This window comes from Vipera berus, assembly GCF_964194415.1.
Source record: "Vipera berus genome assembly, chromosome: 7".
Classification (NCBI taxonomy): domain Eukaryota; kingdom Metazoa; phylum Chordata; class Lepidosauria; order Squamata; family Viperidae; genus Vipera; species Vipera berus.
Genome location: NC_138209.1, coordinates 27,436,056 through 27,461,216, shown reverse-complemented (window position 1 = coordinate 27,461,216; position 25,161 = coordinate 27,436,056). Strand labels below are relative to the sequence as shown.

Genomic DNA, 25,161 nt, shown 5'->3' with positions numbered 1-25,161 from the left:
TCCCCCGCTAGCACTTTTCTAGGATGATCACGTACCACCTACCAGGTGCCAATGTACCACAGGTGGTACCCGTACCACTGGTTGAAAAGCCCTAAACTAGGTAATGTATGATGTATTTTAACTTTTAATTTTCCCTGTAAACCGCCCTGAGTCCTACGGGAATAGGGCGGTATATAAATTTAAATATAAATAAATAAATAAACATCATCAGTGCTAGTCAGGAGTGGAGTTCCTGACCTGATGTTACCTAGTTTGAAACATTTATAGAAGCGTCTTGCAATTTACAGTATTTACTGTTAGATGTGGCAATAGTATTTTTCAAAACATTGTTTTCCTTTGTTGTAATTCAAGCATGTGTTTTCTAAGAAATCAAAGATAAGGAGGGCCACTCCAGAGTTCAGTTTCCTTAAAGTTAAGCACACAAACCAATCCTGGCTATAACCTGAAAGCTTATCTGGAGTCTTTGGCATACTGTAATCCAAATAGCATTTAAATTTTATCATATTTCTGTTAACTTGGAGAACATGGAAGATAGCAACAAATAAACAAAAATTCCAGTAATTCTGCAAACCGTGTATTTGGAGGCTAATGTCAAATAAGAATACTGTAATAACTGAATAGGCATTGATTTGATACCACAGTCCTCAACTAGAAAGTTCACCAGTGCATCTGACTAAATCCATCGTAGACAGAAACATTTGCAGATGAATGATTTTTGGTTTCAGTTTTTATATACATACTAATGTTGCTATTAAAATGTACCTGAATGTACTATACAACCTGAAACTATTTTTTAACAAAAGCTCATTTTCTCTTTTTAAAGCTTACCTGATTCTGAATGAGAAACTTCTTGAGCAGCTTTGACAGGGTTAAAGGATAAAACATCATCATCAAAGCTGATCAAATCTCCTTCTGCAGAAGTAATATTTTGTGTTGGAGATGGTACAACACTGCTTGGCAAACACTCCACTGGGGATCTAAAGGCATTTGATTGGACAACTATAGGGTGCTTGGGAACAGTACATGTTGGTTTCAGGGGAAGCATAGGAAGAGAAGGACTTTCAAAAGAGACTGACTTCTTGGGAAGAAGTGGCCTAGGAGCAGGAATGGGAACTTTTCTCTGTCCATTAGTATTTTCCAAAGTTGATCCACTTCCTGAATTAAGGAGCCCATTGCTATTACTCTTTACAGTCACTAATGTTGGCTTCTTTGGCAATTCAGGCTTGGTTATAATGTTGCTCCCAACTTCCTCAGACTGAAGGGGCTTCTCTTGGGAGGTGGCTTTTTGTCTGCTTTCTGTCCAAGACTCCCATTCTCCTGATGCTCTGTTAACGCCTGGCTTTGGTGCCACTACAGGCTTTTTTGCACTAATGATAGGTTTGGGGCCTAATGAGCGTGGAGATGCTTCTGGTTTCTTGGCTAGTCCTGAAGTTTCAATGTTCCCTTGCATTTCAAATGATTTAATCCGTGATAATACATTACTTTGGTTGTTCTCTGTATCCATGCTGTCCATTACTATATGACTTTCCCTAAGGCTACTGTCTAGTAGGAACATCAAAGGATTAGATAACTCATCATTTTCGGTCCTTGATGGGCTGGTTTGTTCCTGATTGTTTGTTTGATTGTCTTTAGCCACTGGTTTCAGATTGCCTTTTGATCTTGGTTTTGGCACAGGATATACTCCAGCATTAGACTGCTCTTGAGATGTCTGGTCTTCTAAAATAACTAAGAGTTGTTCATTTATGGGAAGATTGTTGTTTATCAGAGATGATGAAGGTCTGGATGGCTTCTGAGAAATATGTATAGCTGTAAAAAGCAATGTACATATACAATAGGTTTCACTGAAAGATTGCAACATCAAATAACACATTAGGTCAGTGGTTCTCAATCTTTTCTTCACGATGGACCCTTTAAATACCTTCTGTGGCCATAGACCACGGCCACAGACCAAGATTTAACTCAACATTTAAATCAGAATATTTCTTCAAGATTTCACGGACTTCCTGTGATGACATCACGGCCCCCCAGGGGTCCATGGACCACAGTCTGAGAACCACTGCACTAGACTAATCATTTTTAAAATAAGTATTGCATAGCATCATCCCACAGTCATAGAATCAGTGCAATTATCTGCAGAATATGATATCAGTGCTAAGAGCAAATAGATTATAAAATTTCACCTAAGAACCTATAGAAATTGTATATTGTGTCCAAACATATTTTGAAAACATATGCAAAAGTTATCTTTCAAACTTTGGTCACTATCTACTAAAATAATTGTAGTTTTAATTAGATTATATCTTAACTAAGCCTATTTACCGTATATACTTGAGTATAAGCCGAATTTTTCAGCCCACTTTTTGGGCTGAAAAATTCCACTTCGGCTTATACTCCAGTCAACAAAAAAACTTACCGAGGACTTGTGCGCGGCCGAGGCTTTGGTGCTTCCGGGATCGCGCGCACCTCTCCCAAGCCACCGCCGTCCGGAGACCTGCCGAAGTTTGGGGAGGTTTGGGGAGGTGCGCGCGCACCTCCCCAAACCTCCCCAAACGTTGGCAGGTCTCCGGACCTCCGCGCCCTGCCTGCCTGCTTCTTTCCGCAGCGGAAAGAAGCAGGCAGGCAGGGCGCGGAGGAACGGAGACCTGCCGACGTTTGGGGAGGTTTGGGCACCTCCCCAAACCTCCCCAAACGTCGCCAGGTCTCCGTTCCTCCGCGCCCTGCCTGCCTGCTTCTTTCCGCTGCGGAAAGAAGCAGGCAGGCAGGGCGCAGAGGTCCGGAGACCTGCCGACGTTTGGGGAGGTTTGGGGAGGTGCGCGCGCACCTCCCCAAACCTCCCCAAACTTCGGCAGGTCTCCGGACGGCGGCAGCTTGGGAGAGGTGCGCGCGATCCTGGAAGCACCGAAGCAAGTCCTCGGTAAGCTCCGGGCGGTCACTTGCTTCGCGTCTCCTGAGGGAAGGGGGGGCGACTGGAGCGGGCGTGTTTCCTCGCCTGCTGGGCGCCGCGATTTGCCCGGGGAACGCGCGGGCCCCGAATGGCAGCGTGGAGCGAGGAAGCGGACAGCCAGGGCTTCCCCGAGAGCCGCGGCCACACAGGGTATTCCTGTGTATTCAGGCTTGCAAAATGGCGGATCGAGCCTCTGCTGGCGGCAGAGGCTTGCAGAACGGCGGATCGGCTTATACTCGAGTCAACAACTTTTTCCAGTTTTTGGGGGTGAAATTGGGGGTCTCGGCTTATACTCGAGTCGGCTTATACTCAAGTATATACGGGGTATGTTTATTTTTCATATCTCACTAAAAGTCAGATATGACTTTTAAATTGTCTGTGCATTAGAATTTACTTGCTGATAAATAGTTTGTGTAAATAAGATTTTTTAAAGTATTTTGGTCATTTCAATCATGATAATCAACTATGCATATGTAACATTGATGGATTGTTTCACTGGTGGAATACAAGATGCATTGTGGCTTCATTTTTTATGACAATGTTGAGATATACACCTTCAGCACATAAATTTTGTTAATAAAAATTACAGTAGATTGCTTTTTACCAGAAAAATATGTTTGCAAAATATGTTCTTTGGCTAAATATTTGTTCATTTCTTTAAGTAATTGGAAAATTATTTTCAGTTTGCAAGAAGTTTGGAATTTCAAGTTTGGCTATTATGGGCAAGAAAGATCTTTCCCCCAAGGTCATATTTTATAACTTATTTTTTATTCATTTTTAACTTCTGAAAAATATGTTTGAGTTATATTCCCCTAGATTTTCAATTACCCACTACTCAATATCTAATTGTATGGCTGTGCCCTGGTGGCATATATTAAATGTTATTATATATACCAATGCCATCTTTTTTCAGTTATAAGACTTTTGTGTCAAGCCATACAAATAATAGCTGAAACCACAACATATATTTTGCATAATATAGCTATCAAAATAAAAAAAAATATTCTATCCAATACAATCCTTTTAAACATCATCAAACTAAAATTAACAGGAACATACCTGGAGTATTTTTGCATTCAGAAAGAATGGAGAGATTATTTTTCACATTTATTCCTGGGAAATTGCTGATTATTTCTTCTGGAAAGTCAGTCTGTGTTGAAGATGTAGTAGTACATCTAGAATTAGCAGCACAGGTAGCATTATTATTGCTGGTTGGGATGATTGGCACTTGATTGATCTCTTTGATTACCTGCTCATATGAAGGTGGCTGAAAAATAAAAATACCAAATGTACACCACACTATTAATGTTAACAATTCAGCATTTATAAAAGTATGAAATCCTAGTCCATGTCCTAAATTCTTTTTTAATAGTAATTTTATTTTAAAAAATCCAGCTATGATAAAAAAACTAATACAAACTAAAAAATAAAAGAAAAAGAAAAAATAAGTTAAAAAAAGAAAAGGAAATAAAAATAGAAAAAATAAGAATATTTGTTATTCCCATAACCCATCTATTATCTAAAAACAAATCCTTAAAACCTCACCATTTCAGTCCTATCAGCTAATGTTCATTAAGAGTTACCAGATATAATAACATATCTATTTTAATCATGATTACATAAACCAAATTCATATTCCTTCCTTTTACTTTTAACAAACTTGATCTTTAGTTCCTTCAAATCATGCTCTAAAACTTTATTTTTCATTTTTTCTTCATTTTTTCTCTCCTGAAATTCTTCAAAGCCTTAAGAAGCATCTTTTGTAAATACAATATAAGAAAATTCTCCAGGTCACTCTCTTGGTTTGTTATGTATATATCCCTATTAATTATTAAGGCTTCCACTGATTTCTTTTGTATGTCCAGTATAAAATCTTTTTTCATATCATTTTGCCATTTAGATCTTCAAATTCACCTTCATAGCAGCCTCAATCCTATCCGGTAAAACTTGCTCCTGTTCCCTAACATCTTTTAAATACAGTCTATCTGTAGAGGCAGACACTCTTAAAATTAACTTCTGGGTCTATTGTTCAAAAAAGTACCTTTAATATGTCCAATATTAAAATATTTTACTGCATCCTGTTTTAGTAAGTCAAATTTAAGCATTCTTCTTCTTTAATGGCAATCTTTAGTTCCTTTTGGTTCCCTCTAATGTCCAAGCATCAAAGTGCTATTGTATCATTATTTTTTTAAAAAAAAAATTCAAAACCAAAGCATTTTCCCATGAGGACTGTTATAATTAATTCCAAAATCTTATTTCAAATTTATCTGGACCCTTAGTCCCTTTGTAATCTTCTAAAATCAAAGTTTTACTTTTTCTATAAAAGTTTCACTTCTATGCTGTTTATTCCAGAAAAAAAATAAGGCCATAAACTTGAATTTAAAACTTGTTTTGCTAAGGATTGATGGACACTCAATGTAATGGAACAAATGGGTGACCTTGAAGAAAGAGAAGAGATGCTGCTTAGGAACCAATCAAATAAGAGCCCAAGTCATTTTTTGCTCAGAGGAAACTAAGGAAGGATCCACCCTATTGGAGGAAGCAGTTAAAAGTGAAGGATACAAATCTGTACTTTCAGACTCTATTAATGAAGCCTTGTAAAGAAGATTTAGCTTATCTATTCATGTTTCCTGTTTGATTTACCCAGGAGGATTGATACTCACTGTACAATTTGTCAATGCAAAGGTTCCTAATAACTGAAAAGCAGTTAACAAGCAATTTCCAAAACTGTTTAATAAAAGAAGTATGTGAACCTAGTTTCTTTTGAAGGCACCAACTGTGGTTATGGCCATAATTGAGTCCAAACTTTATGTTGTTACGTGTTTTGAATTTTGCCCCAGTTTACAACGTTTCTTGCCACAGTTGTTAACTGAATCACTGCAGTTGTCAAATTAGTACACAGCTGTTAAATGAATCTGGCTTTCTTATTACCCTTGCTTGTTAGAAGGTTGCAAAAGTTGATCACATGACCCCAGAACACTGCAACCATCATAAATATGAACCAGTTGCCAAACATCTGAATTTTGATCATGTGACCAGCGTGATGCTGCAATGGTCATAAGTGTGAAAACGGCCAGAAGTCACTTTTTTCAGTGCTGTTGTAACTTTGAACAGTTACTAAATGAACTATTGTAAATCAAGAACTACCTGTATTCCCTTGTCTCTCAGACCTCCAAACTGCAAGAGACTGCAAGCTTTTTTTTATATAATATTTTATTGGTTTTCCAGTTTTACATTTGAGTATTTAGAAGGTGATTGGGTGAATAGTTCAATAACAAAAACTTTAGTACATATCTCAGATTACATCATCAAATATTTCTTCTCTGTTTCTCTTAACATTTGCTATTTCATATTTAAGCTAGTAAATTTCTAATTGCATCAAACTCAGTGAAAACTTCATTATCGCATTTATGAATACATTTTTTGCTTATACAAAAATCTTGATAAACAATCCATATCCTATTATTAAGTTTTACCTAATTTTTAATTTTTAATTACAGTACTCCAATTTAACCTTTAATATCCATAGTATTTGACTTTCAGGTAACCCAAATTTCCTTTATCTCACTTCATAAAAATTCTAATGTCTAAAATACACATATTAGTTACTTAAATATATTCTTATTCTATTTCGTAAACATTTTCTGTTTCTTACCCTAATACATCACCACCTTAATAATAGAGTATCCTTTGTTAGCTAAAATCCCTCATGTATGAGATTGCAGGCTTATAGTTGCCTCATGAGAAGCAATTGTCTGAAGAATTTATGGACAATCTCAATTTTAGAGAGTAATTTCAAAAGCCAGTCTACCTTCTGGCTTTTTATTACGTTGTGATCATCAGTTCTATTTTTTGCCTCTTCAGTTCACCCTATCTTCCCCTGAACTCACTGTCCATGTCCTAAATGCTGTTAACAATGAATTCTGATACTACAGTTATTTCACTATATTATAATGCTCAAACAAACATCAATTTGAACCAAGGAGGAAATCCTGTGCTTCCTCACCTCTGCTGGAACAAGGTCACTGGCTCTCCAAGGTGTCTGGCTATGAGTTGACTGGAACAGTAGCCCTTGTTGAGGGACACGGTTTCCACCTGGAAACCAGGAGGATGGTCCAAGTGGCTCAGCTGCAACTATTGTGATTTCAGGGCGTCTGGATGGGGGGAAAAGAATAAAACCAAATTCAGTCTTTATGGTTACACAATATTTGGAAAGTGTTTGGGTTTTTCTAATTCAATTGCTGGGAAACACCTTTTCTCATTCTTCAATACATCGGTGCCCATAGATAAGTCCATTTACCACCTTATGTTTCTGTTGCCTATATCTAAGAAGCCAGTCAAATCTCCAACGTTCTTATAATTGGCAAGAATTCAATTTTTGAAGTTTTGAAATATGCACACAGATTTGTTTTAACCATGGTTATCCAACCTTTTTGTTTGCCTGCACCACAATGAAGAATTATCTAGGGCTGCGTATAAAATATGTAATATAGTTAATGTATATGAACCACAAACTTCATTTATTTTTCTATATTTTTATTACCTTGTGGAGCTGTATTAGTAGATGTCATGTCTATTTACAGCTCATGAACTGCAGGTTGGGCATTCCTGCTCTAAATAATCAGCCAATATAATTTTGGGTATTTAAGACATGAATTGCCACAACACATAAAATATTGTAGTCCTCAAAAATTGATAGTATCCTGTATGTCCAATCTCAACAGACTTGATTTATCACTTTGTGATAACAGCATTCATGCACATTCATGTGGTGGGTCTTATTACAGGTGGGGATGAGACAGCATATAGGGCGGAGGTACAAAAACTATCCATATGGTGTAGTAACAACAACTTGCACCTAAACATCAGCAAGACGAAAGAGATGGTGTTAGACTTCCGGAGAAAAAAAGAGGAACCTGCCCCACTTTACATCGGGGAGGACTGTGTAGAGAGAGTTTCCTCCTTTAAATTTCTGGGAGTCTACCTCTGTGAAGATCTGACCTGGAAAGTTAACACAACCCAGGTGGCTAGAAAGGCCCAACAGAGGCTTCACTTTCTTAGGATCTTGCGGAAGAACAGGGTAGAACAACAGCTAATGACCCTCTTTTACCGGTCTACCATAGAGAGCGTCCTCTCGTATGGTATTGTGGTTTGGTATGCCGGTCTGACAGCCGCGGATAGGAAAGTATTACAGAGGGTAGTGAGCACAGCACAAGACATTGTGGGCTGTTCCCTGACACCACTGGATGACATCGCCAGGGCTCGTTGCCTTGGAAGAGTGAGGAAGATTCTCAGGGATGACTCACACCCTGGACGGTATCTCTTTACTCTCCTACCATCCGGTAGGAGATATAGGAATATAGCCAGCCGTACCAACAGGCTGAAAAATAGCTTTTATCCGTGGGCTGTTAGGCTTTTGAATGGGACATAATCTTATGCAGAATTGACTTGGGAGGCCGGTGTGTGGTGTAGTTGGTTCACATAGTGTGGTGGGATGGAGGGTTGTTGTCACTGTGTGTTGGGGGGAGAGAGCACAGGGGGAGGCTCAGCTAATCTCAATGTACACATGTTGTACTTTGACAATAAAGGTTTATTATTAAATCATAAGAAATCCTTTCACCCTAGCCACTTTTTCCAATATTTTGGAAAATGATAAAAGTCACTTGTCTTCTATCAAGGCTATAATTGTTAATTTATTATAAATTTTTAATATCAAAATTCATTTTAACTGTATTGTTAGTTTAGGTTATATTATGCTTTTAATCACCAGATGCCATCCTGATTGTTGAAGAATTAAGACAGAAAGAATAGAAATCAAATAAATAAAAGAACAAAGTACTTGAAAGTATATGAGTTCTTTCCATCCCAAATCTCTTTTTCAGTTAATGCAGCCCAATGAATATGCCACAGGAGACAGGATTGATTTTAAAATACAATTTCCAAAGAAAACGTATTTAAATCTAGGTAACATATGTAATAAAAGATACCCGATGCAACATTTTGATACCCGATATCAACATTTCATTTATATGTCATAAGTCATCTCTTACACTTATTTTATGACTAGAATAATTACAAATGAAGGAGTGATTATTACCATACCTTCTTTCTCTTTGCTGTTCACTGTGATAAGTTGTCCGAGAAGCTAATTTTAAAAAAAAGATGAACAATTCATTTTTTACCACTGGTAACATAACATTTAAATTTGTGTTTCCCAAAATTCTTTAGAGATGATTATTATCTATAGGTGATTATCAAAAGAATAATTAAATTATGTAATTAAAACACATGATTAAAGTGTTTTTGAGTCCAGCATTTGATCAGCATCTTCTTATGGCTCTGTGATTAAGGAGGTTTCATTAGACATACCTTAAAGCTCATGAGACAATATATAGAGAAATCAAGATTAGCCCCACAATATTAAAAAGTAAGTATGTATGCTTGATTTAACTTTCACATGTACCTGATCTAACTTCATTTTAATACAAAGGCAAAAAATATGCAAAACATCCACACAATGAATTAAACCATAAGAACTTTGGCTTAGCATTATTAAGTGAACCATTTCAGGTTTATAAATCAGAAATTACTTAGTGATCCATCATCATATATATTCATTATTACTACAAATGAGTCGAAGTGAATTTCCAACAACCATGGTTAAATGACTTAGCATGCTATATGAACCCAAAAAAATATGTCACAGATTCTGCCAATTTGTCCTACTTTCCTGAGACCCCCATTTCACGGTCTGTGCTTTCAAATGACAAGGGAAAAGTGGACTGGCATTTCCAGTAAGTGACACCATCATTCCAAACATAACCTCAGTAAGGTTACTACTACTAATAAAAAAATAATGCTTATGTTAGATGGTTATATTAGAACACATTTCATTATGCAAAATAACAACTATAGATTTTCTTATTAAAATAACTGAAATTTTATTTGAATGAAATCATTTGCATTTATCTTATATAATTAAAATAACAAATTAGAAAGAATAGTCTCCAGATAACATGATTTAGCAGAAAATCGTAATTGATTATGCAGCAGCAAATTATTCTAATTACACAATTTCAAATTCATAGCACCAAAGCACCAGGTGGGGAAGTGGGAAAAGACATACCTCTTCTACGGGGCATATTTGACGTGCACTATTCATGAGTGCTAAAGAAGAAAAAGAAGGGTTACAGAAGAAGATAAAGAAAGAGAAAAAAGAATTAGACTGTCTTTGTTAGTCAGAAAAGGGTATCATAGTATTATTTCCCTCACAAAATGAACTCTGGCAGTGTTTTAATGCCAGTTTAAAATTCAAATATGGCTTAAAAAAATTCCCAGCAGCTTTGTACTGTATTTATTTAAACTGCAGATTTAAACAATTTATTTTGAAGTTGTTGGTACATTTTTTTCCTGACTATTCAGCACTCATGTACAGGTAGTCCTCAACTTATGACCACAATTGAGCCCAAAATTTCTGTTGCTGTGAAACATTTAAGTGGGTTTTGCTCCATTTTACAACTTTTCTTGCAATAGTTGTTAAATGAATCACTGCAGTTGGTAAATTTGTAACATGATTGTTAAGTTAAACTGGCTTTCCACTGCTTGCCAGATAGTTGCAAAAGGGTATCACATGACTCCTGAACACTGCAACCATCATAAATATGAATTAGCTGTCAAGCATCTGAATTTTGATCATGTGACCACAAGGATGCTGCAACGGTCATAAGTGTGAAAAACAGTCATAAGTCACTTTTTTAATGATGTTGTAACTTTGAACAGTCACTAAATGAACTGTTGTAAGTCGAGAACTACTTATATTAATAGGAGATATTAGTATTATTCAAAATTTCACTGTTCTACAATGGCAAAATGTTGTTTTCTCTTAGTAAACATCAGTTTTGTGACAGATGTTCATGTTTCCTTATTACTGACTTTTTCTGGGAAAAATGTATGTTCCTTTTATACTTTCCCTCAGTGTCGGAGGACAGGCTACCTGCAAACTAGCCAGCACCTATAGCCCAGCAATGTGTGGCTATAAAAGCTGAGCAGACAGATAGCTGGGTATGGTGGTGTGGGGGTGAGAGAGAAGGTGGTTTGTCTTTGTTTGGGAAACTAAAATAGCCTGAAGCAGCCTAAGGCAAATGTAAGAGTTAATGTTCTTCAGAAGGAGGGCTTACAAAGAAAAGCCATGAAGCAACAGAACTTGTAGTAAAATAGGGGAAGAATGGTATAGTAAACTGATTACTAGCCTTTGAGTACTTAATAGGTGTGTTGCCTAGAGGCCAGGTGAGGTTGTGTTGTCCCTCTGGGGTTTTGGACATTCAGATAAACAGATTTATCTTTGAGAAACAGAATCTGTCTCTTGTTTTTATCATAATCTATCACTGTTTTTAAAAGATAAAGGCTCACTATGCTTCATATAAATCTGCACATAAAGAATCAAACTTTACTGAGAAAACTTTCAGTCAAAATCAATGCATATATAAATATAATCTCTGCTTGTAAATTTGGTCTCAACTGAAATTGCTATTTCTTGAATTTAAAAAGCTTTCTAGCAGTGAGATAAGCATTAGATTGTTATGCTATGTGTAGGGAGACCCAGCTTCAGATTCTGTTCAGCTTTAGAGACATTAAGCCCCTCAATATCTCTTAGTGTAACTTATCTAATCTGATGATAAAGTTATTTTCCCTTAGGCGTATGGAACTATACTTACTGAAACCTAATAAATGCCAAACCATTTTTTTTACATACATACAAACAATGTCCAGGTTAAGAATGCCCAACTTAAAGGCAACTCCTAGATAGGTCTTATTTTCAGGGGATGTCCTTTTTTTTAGTCTCATCTTGCATCAGCGGCACCAACAGCCCCATCCAGCAGGAGCCCATGTGGCTGCCGCTGGCCCACCGCTACTCATGTGTGTCACCCTGGCCTCCATTTTGCCGGCAGAGGCCTTTCCTGAAGCCAAGAATGGAGCCCTGGGTTGATGTGTGTTGTCCACAGCCATTTTGCCAGCAGAGTCTTTCAGGAAAGGCCTCTGCAGCCGAGAACGGAGGTCGGGAGGGGGCGACGTGTCTCTCAACCTGGGGCTCCTTCTTGGCTGCAGAGGCAGAGAACGGAGGTCGGGAGGGGGTCGATGCATGGAAGCGGCAGCAAATGGCCACAGAAGAAGTGGGCTGGTGGAGGCCATGTGGGCTCCTGCTGGATGGAGTTGTTGGTGTCGCCACAGGGAGGTGAGGTAGGTGTTGGGGAGTAGGACACCTGGCAGTGGGGGCCCTGAGGAAAGTGGGTGCAAGCCGTATGGGGCAGCTCCAGTCCTCCCCCACCTCATCTCGTGGCAGAAGCACCATAAATAACCAGGCGGAATGGGTGGGCTGCCAGCTGTGCAGGCTCTTAACTAGGGCTTATTTTGGGGATAGGGCTTATATTAGGTACACACGTAAAAATCAAGCTCGGGTTTATTTTCAGGATAGGTCTTATTCTTAGGGAAACATGGTACAGCATGTTTTCAACAGTTCCAGAAAACATTGCACAGCTCCACTACTTTATGAGCTTATTCTGTCAGTTTTAGTAAAAGGCAGTTCATTTGCAGAAATACGCAGTCCAACCTAAAGACAAACTCAGGTTATAGACAATTAGGGAAGAAAACTTCCTAAACCGGAGACTGTACTTTTCCCCATCAGCCTTCCCTGTTCATTTTTCCAAACCAAACTATTGTAAGCATGTATACAGTAATTGTGTGCATCCTTTTGTAAAAGCTACCAGCTATTCATAATAATATTCCAGAGTGGCAGAGTGTCATCTTGTAGGGGAGATAGGTGGCATAAAAATTTAGTAAATAGTAAATAAAATATCCCTGTATGCATGCTTTTGTGCATGTAAGTTGTACATACTTATATATAACAACTTTCAGTAAAATTGCAGCATAAGCACTCACCAGTATGCTTATGTCTGAACTCACTGTCTGAACTACTACATTCTGGGAAGAGGTAATAATATTTTAGATCATCTCATGAAATGTTGTCTTGTTATTAAAGATTTCAATGGAAATAATTATGTATATTTGTGAATAGAGATAAAGTAAGCAAGCAAGAAAATGCTTGTTTATAGATAAATTACCTATAAAGGAAAACATTCCTTCTATTCTAAACAAAAAGAAATAAGTATATAGAGAGGGATACAACCAATTTCAATATATGCACAAATGTTCATCTGTACACATGCTCACACAATCAGTGTGTTCAATGTATAAAAAGGGGAGAGATGCGAAAACTTATAGTGCTATCACAGATAACAAAATCACAAACCTCTATGCACTCTAGAAAAGGGTTTTACACTTCTAATGTATGTAACTGTTTTTGCTGGAATATTATCCCAGTTAAGGGAAAACTTGAAAAAGAGACAAACTTAATTAATAGACACAAACATTTTTAGGACAACTATTAATGTCATTAATAGTTGTCCTAAAAATATCTTGTGAAAAAAACTCTACTCTTGAGAAACTTTGGTTCTTTTCTTTAGAACCCTCAAAAAGCTGGGAAAAGTTACTTTGATTGGAAAATGGTTACAGGAAACATGGAAAGTAGTTTAGTAAAATTGTATTTATATAGATGACAATTCCATACAAGCAATAATGTTAGTTTGAAGTAAAAAATTGTGAGAATTTGACAAAAATGCTTAAGAGTAAAGGGATGAAAAGGAAGTGAAATAGTATTAGTTTATCAGACTCAATTTAGTCTGCCATGCATTTATATTATCTAGAACATTATAATTTATCTTTAAGCTTGAATTAATATAATCATACTTCTTCATATAGTATATTTTTCCATTCTTACAATGCAAATAATAGTATGAAAGTTGGCCTTGTCAGAGAATCAGTGACTTCTGAGCCATCAGCCATTCCATGTTGCCAAGATCCTAACCCTTAATAGTTTTCAGATACCAGATCAGCATGCCACATCATTCAAGTGGCTTGAGATAAATATGTAGTTGTGCTACCTTAGAAATAGATACCGTAGCTCATAATTTGTGGGTCCTCCACAACTCTTAGCTGCTGTTGGAATAGCCGATGAAACCTGTACTCAGGGTCACCTTTATCTAGCTGCAGCTACCCTGCCTATCTGGAGGCAGAAGTATAGGCAACAGTTGCTCATGCCATCATTTCACTGTTGGAATACTATTATACATTCTACATGGGACTGCCCTTGAAGTGCATCCCAAAACTACAACTGGTGCAAATTGTGCCTATGCATATGCTAAAGAGATTATAAGCATAGTTCTAAAGCACCAATTATTGTAGGAGCTACACTGGATGCTTCTGGTTGTAGTTCAAGGTGCTACTTATCAGTTCTAAAGTCCTCATGGCAGGAATCCTGGTTATCTGTTGGATGATAGAACTAATCCATCCAACCAAAGCATTTGTGCAGAGAACATTTGCTGAGAGGCCCAACCCATATGAAATATAACTGGAAGACACTCAAAAGCAGGCATTTTCTGCAGGGGCTCTGTTGAGTAGAACAGGCAACATGTGAAACCACACACATACTCTGGTCCACTGAGAAATCACCCTCCATGGAACCAGTCCCTGACATCCAAAAGATTGGGGACTGCTGGAGTAGAACACTATATTATAATATACAGAATTTGTGCCTGGACCTTCAAAACCCTGGGGTAAAAGATAATTGTGCCTGTGGTGAACAATGGTGGTGCTATTAATAAGGTATACAATTCTTGACTGATTATTATAAAGAATTTGTGTTATTGTTATGATTATCAATTAATATTTACTCGTTTGCTGATAATATAAGCTGTTGATATTGTAAGCTGCTTAGATTTGTACTGATTGCTATGACATAAAAACACCAAAAATAAACAAATCTTTCAGCTATTCAAATAACTGTAAGATCAAACAAATGCTAATAATATCCCCCGTGCTGTACCACAGTATAATTTACAGTCACTAAATATAATGACATGGTTTCAGGCTCAGCTAAAAAAGAAATAGAGTATTATTTTGTCATTTATTAGACAGAAGAAGCAAGAACCAGATTCCTTTCCTCCTGATTCCAGATCAGTACTTCTTCTGTCAGCCTGCTTTTAATTCTGATTCAGAATTAACATTAACATAACTTAGCATTACAATAACAAGCCATAGCAAGTTTTACAACAATCATTTTTTCTTCTTTTACAAAGAGAATTTTTTGAAAAAGTTTGTTAACTATAAATTTCCTCATCATCCAAATTCAAAGAAATGTTAGACAATTTCATATTTTAATTTATGGTAGTGATATGTTCAACCAATTATTGAGCCATAGGGGTGCAGTGGTTAGAAGGCAGTACTGCAGGCTGCTACTGCTGACTGCTTGCAGTTTGGCAATTCCGATTCTCACCGGCTCAAAAGTTGACTCAGCCTTCCATCCTTCTGAGGTCAGTAAAATGAGGACCCAGACTGTTGGGGGCAATATGCTGACTCTGTAAACTGCTTAGAGAGGGCTGTAAATCACTGTGAAGCGGTATACAAGTCTAAGTGCTATTGCTATTGTTCAGATTATTTAGAGGATAGAAATCAAACACTACCGTGTTTCCCCGAAAATAAGACAGGGTCCTTTTTTTCTGGCTCCAAAAGAGGCACCAAGTCTTATTTTGGGGGGATGTCTTACTCACCTATGGAGGCAACAGCCCCGCCCAGCAAGTCCACCTCTTCTGGGACCAAAGGAGCAGCTGCATTCTGCAGCTGCATTTTGGCCTGCATTTTGCAGTCAGGCCTTTCCAGAAGGCCTATGCAACCGAATACCTTGGCTGCAGAGATCTTGCAGAACTGAGCTATGGATTGAATTCCTAGCTCGGTTCTTGGCTGCACAGGCCTTCCAGAAAGGCCTATGACTGAGAAATGCAGGCCTGGCTGCAGAAGACACCGCAGAAGAAGTGGACCACTGAGGAGAGGCCTGGTTGCAAGGTAAGTGAGTGAGGGGCGCATGGGGCAGATTCATACCCCTACCCCTGCCCTAGCTTGGTTTTTAATTGTGTGCCTCGCCCCAAAACTAGGGCTTATTTTTAGGGTAGGGCAATCCAACTCAGGTTTTTATACTAAAAAAATGAGAATGAAATATAAGGAAAGAAATACATATAAAGTACTCTACCTTATCAACATTTTTTCTTTAAAAGTATGTTCGGTGGGAAGGGGAACAACTGATCTGAATAATCTAACTCATTTATTTTTATCAAAATATGTTGCATGCAACTTACATAATTTTGATATATTATCATGAATTCCATTTAAAGGAACTCAAAAAGAAACACATGTATCTATTAAACTAAACAACAAGAATCAGGTCATGTATAATGATGATAGTCAATCCTAGAATTTGAAATATCTATGACAGACAGATCAGGGAAGAAACACAATATATCTGCAATGGTTAATCAACTTACAAATAACATTAAAAGCACCTGCAGTCCGTTTAATGAAAATGTTAATAAACATTTGTTCATCTCTTAGGCATTCATCAGGTGGATATAATAGACCAAAAATCTACTTACTTCTCTTGATTGCTGCTTTAATAGATGACAAGGGACCTTGGCTTAAAAAATGAAAAACAGAACAAAAATATAATTACACATTATACAAAAATACAGATCATTTGATAGAGAATTATTCAAAAACATTGCTTTTGATAGTCCTCGACTTAAAACCATTTTTAATGACCATTCAAAATTACAACAGCACTGTAAAAATGAGTTATGACTCTTTTTCACACTTAGGACTGTTGCAGCATTCCTGTGGTCATGTGATCAAAATTTAGATGCTTGGCAGCTGGCATGTATTTATGACGTTTGCCATGTCCCACGGTCATGTGATCACCTTTTGTGACCTTCTGAAAAGCAAAGTCAATGGGGAAGCCATATTCACTTAACAACTGTATTTCTAACTAAACAATTGCAGTCATTCACTTAACAACTGTGACAAGAAAGGTCATTAAAATAGGGCAAATTTCACTTAACAACTCCTTGCTTAGCAATGGAAATTTTGAGCTCAACTCTGATTGTAAGTCGAGGACTACTTATAGTCATTATTGCAAATGAGCAGATTTGCAGAAAAAAGGTAAAATTTTCCTTCTTCACTGACTGACTAAAATCAATTATGGAAAGAAGAACTGCAGGGATTGTCACATGGCTACAAGAAAACATTCAGTTGTTTACCAATTTATCAGTTACTTCAGGATATTGGAATTTGGATTCTGACAATAGTTTCTATGCACCAAAATACAGAAATATGGGCAGAAATATGGGCTTTTAGTACTAACACTACACTAACTTGAAATATACTGTATGAAGCTGTAGTATGGGTTTGACTGGTTATGCTTTACTATTGTGAGAACTCAGTCTTCATGTTTGGTGGCTAATCCAATTTAATATAAACCTGCTTAATAAGTCAGCCACAATTTAGTATGCTAGTTGAACTCATTCATTTTGTCCTTTATTATATCATCCCTGAAAGGAATAGATAAATATTTATGCAGGCAATATATTTTGGGTTTTTTATTTGTTTTGTTTTGTTTTACCTGGGATAAATATATATTGGTAAAATATATTATTTTACCATATTTGAGATACAGTTCAAAATCCAGAAATCAATTTAGGACAATGAGAATCATCACATACAGGCAAATTCTGATGTTCCAAATCAACTATTTCCAGCAGCCTAGATTTATAGGTCAAGATTATGAACAACAAAAAGGAGGAATGTAAAGTTCAGTTATTTGACCACTATTATTATTTGCCTCTGTTCTGGGCCCAGTGCTCTACAACATCTTCATCAACGATTTGGACGAGGGGATAGATGGGGAACTCATCAAATTTGCAGATGACACCAAGCTGGCAGGAATAGCCAACACTCCAGAAAACAGGCTTAAGATACAGGAGAATCTGGATAGACTTGAACACTGGGCGCTATCTAACAAAATGAAATTCAATGGTGAAAAAACTAAGGTTCTACATTTAGGCAAGAAAAACCAAATGCATAGGGAGTACCTTGCTCAATAGTATAGGGCAGGGGTCAGCAACCTGAAACAGTGAAAGAGCCACTTGGAACCGGTTCCCTCACAAAAGGAAAAACTGGGAGCCGCAAAAAATATGTGCGCGTGCACGTACATGCGCACATGCGCAGAACAGGGTTTGACTGAAGAGTGGAGCCAAGGCGAGATATGCACCTACCCTGCATATTTGAATTGATTGGTTGAACTTTTTTAGTCCCACTTTTTTTGGGGGGGACTGCACATGGCAGAGGACTGGGAGCCGCAGGAGACGACTGAAAGAGCCGCATGCGGCTCCAGAGCCGCGGGTTGCAGACCTGTGGTATAGGGAGTACCTTGCTCAATAGTAGCAACTGTGAGAGGGATCTCGGAGTCCTAGTGGACAATCACTTAAATATGAGCCAGCAGTGTGCTGCAGCTGCCAAAAAACCCAACATAGTGCTATGCTGCATTAACAGAGGGATAGAATCAAGAAGTATTAATACCACTTTACAATGCCTTGATAAGGTCACACTTGGAATATTGCATCCAGTTTTGGTCACCACGATGTAAAAAAGATGTTGAGACTCTACAAAGAGTACAGAGAAGAGAAACAAAGAAGTTTAGAGGACTGGAGGCTAAAACATATAAGGAACGGTTGCTGGAATTGGGTATGTCTAGTTTAATGAATACAAGGATGAGGGTGGACATGATAGCAGTGTTCCAATATCTCAGGGGCTGCCACAAAGAAGAGGGAGTCAAGCTATTCTCCAAAACACCTGAGGGCAGGACAAGAAGCAACGGATGGAAACTAACCAAGAAGAGAAGCAACCTAGAACTAAGGAGAAACTTCCTGACAGTTAGAACAATTAACCAGTGGAACAACCTGCCTCCAGAAGCGTTGAATGCTCCAAAACTGGAAGTTTTTAAGAAGAGACTAGACAGCCATTTGGTATAGGGCTTCCTGCCCCAGCAGGGGAGTGGACTAGATGACCTCCAAGGTCCCTTCCAACTTTATTTTTTATTATTATTATTATTATTATTATTATTATTATTATTATTATTATTATTATTATTATGGCATGTTTGATATTTCTAGTAACTTAAAAAGACTGATGAACTATGATTGAAAAGAGGATGATTTCTGTATTATGTTTAGATACAGTTTGGCTCTGAAGATGGGTATTTTGTAAGTTTTTAATATTAAAATAGGTAGAAAAGTTAGTATATTAGCTTATGTTGGTGTGATGAAGGTTGAAAACCACTTTTTATTATTGTCTTTGTTGCCTTTTTCTTTTTTTTTGCAACTTCTGAGCTTTTTTATCTTCTAGCTTAGTTTGCATTAATTTTAACTATGTTTATTAAAAACCTCAATAAAATTACTAACTAAAAACAGAATCCTTCACATGATTACTCATTTAACCCATCCAGGGACTGGTAACTAGATAAAGTAATTCTATATAAAAGTAATATAATCTATTTTATGTTCTATTGTTTTAATCTGTATAGCTTTATTTTGATCTACTGCCTGCTGAGCTTTAGCAAAAAATAAAAATAAAAAACAAAAGGAAACCCTAGAAAAGTATATACAATAAAACAGCTGTCACCACAAACATTTAGTTTCTCTGCTTACTATTAAAGCAATAAATTGCACATAGTTTTTGAAAAATATCCATGAAGTGTTATTTCAAAAATTTCTGGGCAGCACCAGCAGGATGTTGATATTTGGTTGCTGAGGTCCACATAATACAATGTTAACTGACATGGTTCTCTTTCCCTCTTATATTTTTATCCTGAAATATATTTCACGTTAACTTGAAAAATTTTCAACTAAATTGATCTATATAATTTTATTGTGCTTTGGTAATGAAGCCTAACTGAAAACAGATTAATGCATATACTATGAAGGAGAATAATACAGGAGGAAAAAAGCCTGTTTAACAGGTTGTACATTACCCAAGAATAAGAGGAAATAGGTCTAGAAGTTGTAGTAGAACATTTATTTTTATTTTTTACATCCTATTTTCCTATTCAGTGCATCATATCACTTCAGCAATCCTTCTGATCCTTTCAACTCATCAAGAGAAGAAAAGAGAGGCAAACATTCTCACTTTACAGCTTCTAACCCTTATTTAATTTTAATTTAATTTTATTAGATTTATATACCGCCCTTTCCCGAAAATCTGAGCTGACTTGATCAGCGACTCCAGAAGTAAAGGCAAACAATAGTGTCCCTTGCGGACTAGGTGCATTTTCTACTATAATTTTGAAGATTCCTGCTCTGAGTAGGAATAAATAACCTCTTCTCTTTTTAAGCAGAAATACAGAAAACTGAGAAGAAAGAATATTTTTGTAGAAATTTCTGAAGTGGCAAAAATAATTTTTTGTAGGCATTATAAAATCTACCAAATGTGATAAGGTTCATTTCTAAAAAGATGCTTACAAAAGGACCTTTAATTTTTTTTGTCACCTATTGTCAACAACAACACCACATGCTCATCACTGTTTTAATTCTCTTAGGCTCTTAATTACCAGCACAAACAAGAAGAAAAAAATTCATGAAAGCATCTGCAGTTGTTCTTATAATAACAGAGGAGGTTAAAAATCCCTACGATTCTGTTATCTCACATAGGCGTGAATCACTGGCTGGTTTTCTGGATCTTCATCTATTCCTCATTTCAAACTAAGAGAAAATATTAATGATGAATTATCCTTCATAAAATTAGTTTTGTTCTTAAGTACTAGCTCTCCCAGATGGGCAAATTAGTTTGGGGTCTCAACATAAAATAAGGCACAACACTGTATATTTCAACACTGTACAGTATAGCAATATGATAAAAACATTAAATTAAACCACTATGGGTTCCAATAAAACAAAAGTGAAAATAGGATAACAACAGATTTATTGTTGAAGCATTAATACTATAAAACAAATGTGTTTGGAAATAAGCTTTGTGGATCGGAATCTAAACAATTTTAATACTTAAAACTTCACACTTTAAGTTTTTAAGATCCAGAGAATCCATTCCAGCAGTTCTTCCATATTTTATACTAGATTATTTTAAGATTAAAAACTTTATAAAATAAAGAATCTCTTCTACAAAAACATTATTTTTCTGTTCAGTAACAGCTTGTTCCAAATTCTCTTTGACTCAACTGAGTTACACCCTTTATACATTTTGAAGTACAAACTTGTTCAAGAGTGGCCATTTATGAATATGCAATGTACAGACGTTCTAAATTAGTGTAATACAACCACACCTCTTCTAAACTTGTTTTTCCAAATGCAGTAGTATAGTGTGCAGAGCTATAGTAACAAAATGTTTAATGTTGTTATCCTGTCTCTAATTACATTTCTATTACATTACATTGAAGAAAACAATACTTGTTATATCCTAACACAAAACTCTTACATCCTAACCCTTGATACTCTCATTTTTAAGTGCTGACCAATATTTACCTTCATTTCTACATATTTTTATTTTATTTATTTGCAGGGCTTTTCTTCTCATAGAACGCTCAGAACAGAGTTCCAGCACCTTTTTTGGATGGAACCTTGTAGGGTAGGCAAGGTGGGTTGTATGACATGTGTGAGTTCCAGCACCTTTTTCTTTTACAAAAAAGCACTGTTTATTTGTATCCCATTTTTATTACTTTTTTACAAACAACTCAAGGCAGCAAACATATCTAACATTCCCTAACCCTAACCCGTTTCGTATTTTCCCCACAACAACAATCCTGTGAAGTAGGTTGGTCTAAGAGAGAGTGACTGACCCAAAGTCAGCCCCAGTATGTAGAGGCTAATATTTAAGGTATCCAGAAACCTGGATGTATGTAGCTTTCAGGCTGTAGAAACCATTTTTAAGGGTGTGTCAAACCCTATCAGAAACATTATCCAAATCTATTTCCAAGAGCTTTACAACTACATGCCTTAGTGACTTGCCAGAATAACCTCAGTATAGAATTATTTTACCATTCAGAGACTGGGACAAATTCAAATTATCATTAAGTACCATATTTTGTCTCTAGCAGGTTGTCTTTTAATAATATAAGTTACAATAGTCAAATAAACATAACTTAGGGAACTTTTATTTTCATTGCTCAGAATATTGGTAAGCCTTATTTTGTAATAGCTCAGGTGGATACTAAAGAGATACTGAAACAGATTCACTTGAAATATACCTGATCAAATTACCCAAGGTTATTAACTGTTCAATTTGGATTTATCTCTGGTGTGTTAGGACAGGGCCACAGTATGCCAGAAACCGGGCCACACAAACAAGCAAAGCCCCACCCGCAGGATGCAGGCAGTACATGAAACCATGCCCTCTCCAGTCCACAGAAAAACTTCACTCCATGGAATCGGTCCCTGGTGCTAAAAAGGTTGGGGACCTCTGTGTTAGAACACTGCTCTCTAATTTCCTCAAAGATTAAGATTCCTGATATGTTTAGCCACCTAAGTCTGCTTAAGTTCAGTTAGCAAAGCTACAATTTTATTTGTATTTTTAAAATCATTTCTGACTCCTGTGCACTAGCTACTTTAATAAACATGCTACATTAGAAATTAGAAGTGATAAATTATAAAGCCTAGTGTAAAGAGTTGTCTTATCCACATAAAACTTTCCTTTCTACAGAGGCATTTCTTAGCTCTGAATATTCATGTGTCTTTAACCTGAAGTTTATTAATTGTTGTAAATTACAGGAGTGATGTCTAAAGTATGGCTGTCATATTTCACACTGTTGGAGGTATAAATGTTCTTTTCTGTCACACAGATATTTAACACAACACTCCTCAGTCTGGTGTATTTTTATAAGCTTGATTCAACTATGATAGTTTCCTACTGCACAGTTTCAACTAAGTTTGAGTAATTATTATAAAAAATCTTACAAGAAAAGCAGGCCAATTAAAGCTTTCATATCACCTCAAGGTATACACTAAAAAAGTCAAGTAAAGTAATTACTAAGTTCCTTGCTGTTGGCACCTATATTCCTTGTGTTAAAAAAACAAAGAATAGCAATGCTTTAAGCACGTTAAACTACTAGACATAAGATTACGGCCCTAAAGACACATATTGCCCTTAGTTAAATTACATATGACCCTGTCCTAGTCAAAAACATTTCCAACCTTGAAATGTGAGAAAACTGAAACAGTTTTTAGCAATAATATCTTAAAAGGCTCAGCATTCAGTAGTTTAAAATTAACAAACTACTTGGTAGGTAAAAAACATTTGTCTCAGCAATCAAATCAGATTATAACCCTTTCATATTTCTTTATAATTATAAAAAAGTAAAATTTCCCATTTGCTGATTGATTAGTGATATTCATCCACGTATAAGCACGCTTACCCGAAGTACAATTTACCATTACCCATATATTATTGTAACAATTTTCAAGTGAACCTTATCTCTATCTTTCTTATTTATGAACTGTTTACATTTACTGAGTGGGTGCTAGTATCTTCAGGAGGTATCTTAAATTGCTTATAATCTTTGAGATTATCATAGATAAAATGAAGCAGAGACTAATGTTCTGTAATACAAGTTGTATACATAAAAAAGATAAATAGACTAACATGAGAGATATGCATTTAACGTCTTGTGCTCCTTGTATGGTATGCTCCACATATGTATTTTACCCAGTGCTTTTTTTGTAAGAAAAAAGGTGACGGAACTCACATCTTGTTAATCTTTTATTTGAAAAATTACCGGTATACATTCAGTTCTTAGGACCGGTGGTTGAGAAGTAATTAGTAATTTCTTTTCATTTTTAAATTTGGGGTCACACTTTTACACTAAAAATTAAAAAAGACTTTCACCAACAATTTTTTAAAATAAAGAAATTATTTACCTTTTGCACATAGTCAATCACTATACACACAGCCACACATGTCAGTTGTGTGCCTCCAGTAAGCACACGACCAATCAAAAGCCGAACAGCACCATCACTACCAGCGTGGATGAAGTACGCATGCATTGGACTCAACACACAAGCAGCCTGCATGCACCATTTTAATGATTTTGCTGCTGACCTGCTATGCTCAACAGGGCAGTTCAACCAAATATCATTTTTTTCAAAAGTTACTTTTAAAACTTGAACAATCTGTCGAAAAAAGGTGCCGGAACTCTGTTAAAATAGTTAAAAGAAAATACAGTGGTAAAATCAGTACTTTTATTGTCATAGAACATCTATGACAATAAAAGCACTGATTTTACCACTATATTTTCTTTTAACTATTTTATTCCAGAATAAGATTATGTATTTTTTTATTTTATTGATAAGATCATAAGATTAATCAACTATTCTATTCTACAAGGACATGTGGATGGTTTTCAATGCTTAATTATACAATAAATAAATGCTACAAAATAATACATTGTAGTTATTTTAAGTTCCATAATATCCCTATATTTTTCAGTGGCTACATTCACAGATTATGATATGGTATTTTTAATCATAGTTTGTAAAATGTACTGAGTCAGGGATATAGAAATTTTCTAGGCTAAAGGGCACATTTGGTCTTTGAGTGGCATACTGAACACTAAAAAAGCAGAATTATGTACCTTTGTTACAATTATTAAAGCTTTGCATATTTTAGAACTCCTTTTTTGTTTCTCAGTCCTATATACAGAAAATTATATGCAAAAAATAGAAAGAGAACACATATGGAGCCAATAAAATATTTACTCTATTTGGAAATCTGAAAGGACTCCATGTGATCCTTTATACACTTTAATTACCAGACCAAATCTAAAATGCAAAATTAATGTTTTTAATATTTTCATTTAATTACAAAATTTTAAATTCTTTTTGGTACAGTATAGAAGAGCGTAAACACAACCAAAAACAGGAAAACAATCTCACCCTGATGAACGGTGGTCTGGTTTATTTCTTTCTGAATGATCTAGAAGAAAAAAAACATGTCCACAAAAAATGTTAATTTAGTTACCGGTAGCTATCCTTCAGATATGAACTTACTTTCAAATGATATTTTTAAAAGCTAGATTTTACTTTGTAGGAGATACTTTGCCTGAAAGAAATAAAAACATCTGCAGAGGATATTTAAGCGTATCACTCAGAAATACAATTTTTTTATGCTTGTTAAGTTTGTTTTTTTATGTTTAACAGATGCTGTCCTCTTTTAAAAACCCAACAGTTTTCCAAAGAATGTAGCAGAGGAATGGAAAAAAAACACCACAGAATTAGTCA

The 25,161-nt window shown here is 36.2% G+C and overlaps 1 protein-coding gene across 3 annotated transcripts in view; it reads right to left on the bottom strand.

The window, feature by feature from the left end:
* Positions 1-25,161, bottom strand: part of SH3D19 (SH3 domain containing 19) — an 82,331-nt gene that overhangs the window by 30,000 nt on the left and 27,170 nt on the right. For 2 of the 3 annotated variants that reach the window (XM_081333113.1, XM_081333112.1), the window contains exons 2-8: positions 24,817-24,856; positions 16,483-16,523; positions 10,071-10,111; positions 9,047-9,089; positions 6,951-7,098; positions 4,004-4,211; positions 829-1,806 (exon numbers count right to left, since the gene is read on the bottom strand). In XM_081333113.1, the coding sequence (XP_081189239.1) occupies positions 829-1,806; positions 4,004-4,211; positions 6,951-7,098; positions 9,047-9,089; positions 10,071-10,086 (1,393 nt within the window). In that variant the 5' untranslated portion in view covers positions 10,087-10,111; positions 16,483-16,523; positions 24,817-24,856. The remainder of the gene's footprint in view (positions 1-828; positions 1,807-4,003; positions 4,212-6,950; positions 7,099-9,046; positions 9,090-10,070; positions 10,112-16,482; positions 16,524-24,816; positions 24,857-25,161) is intronic. The other variant, XM_081333111.1, reaches the window with a different exon arrangement.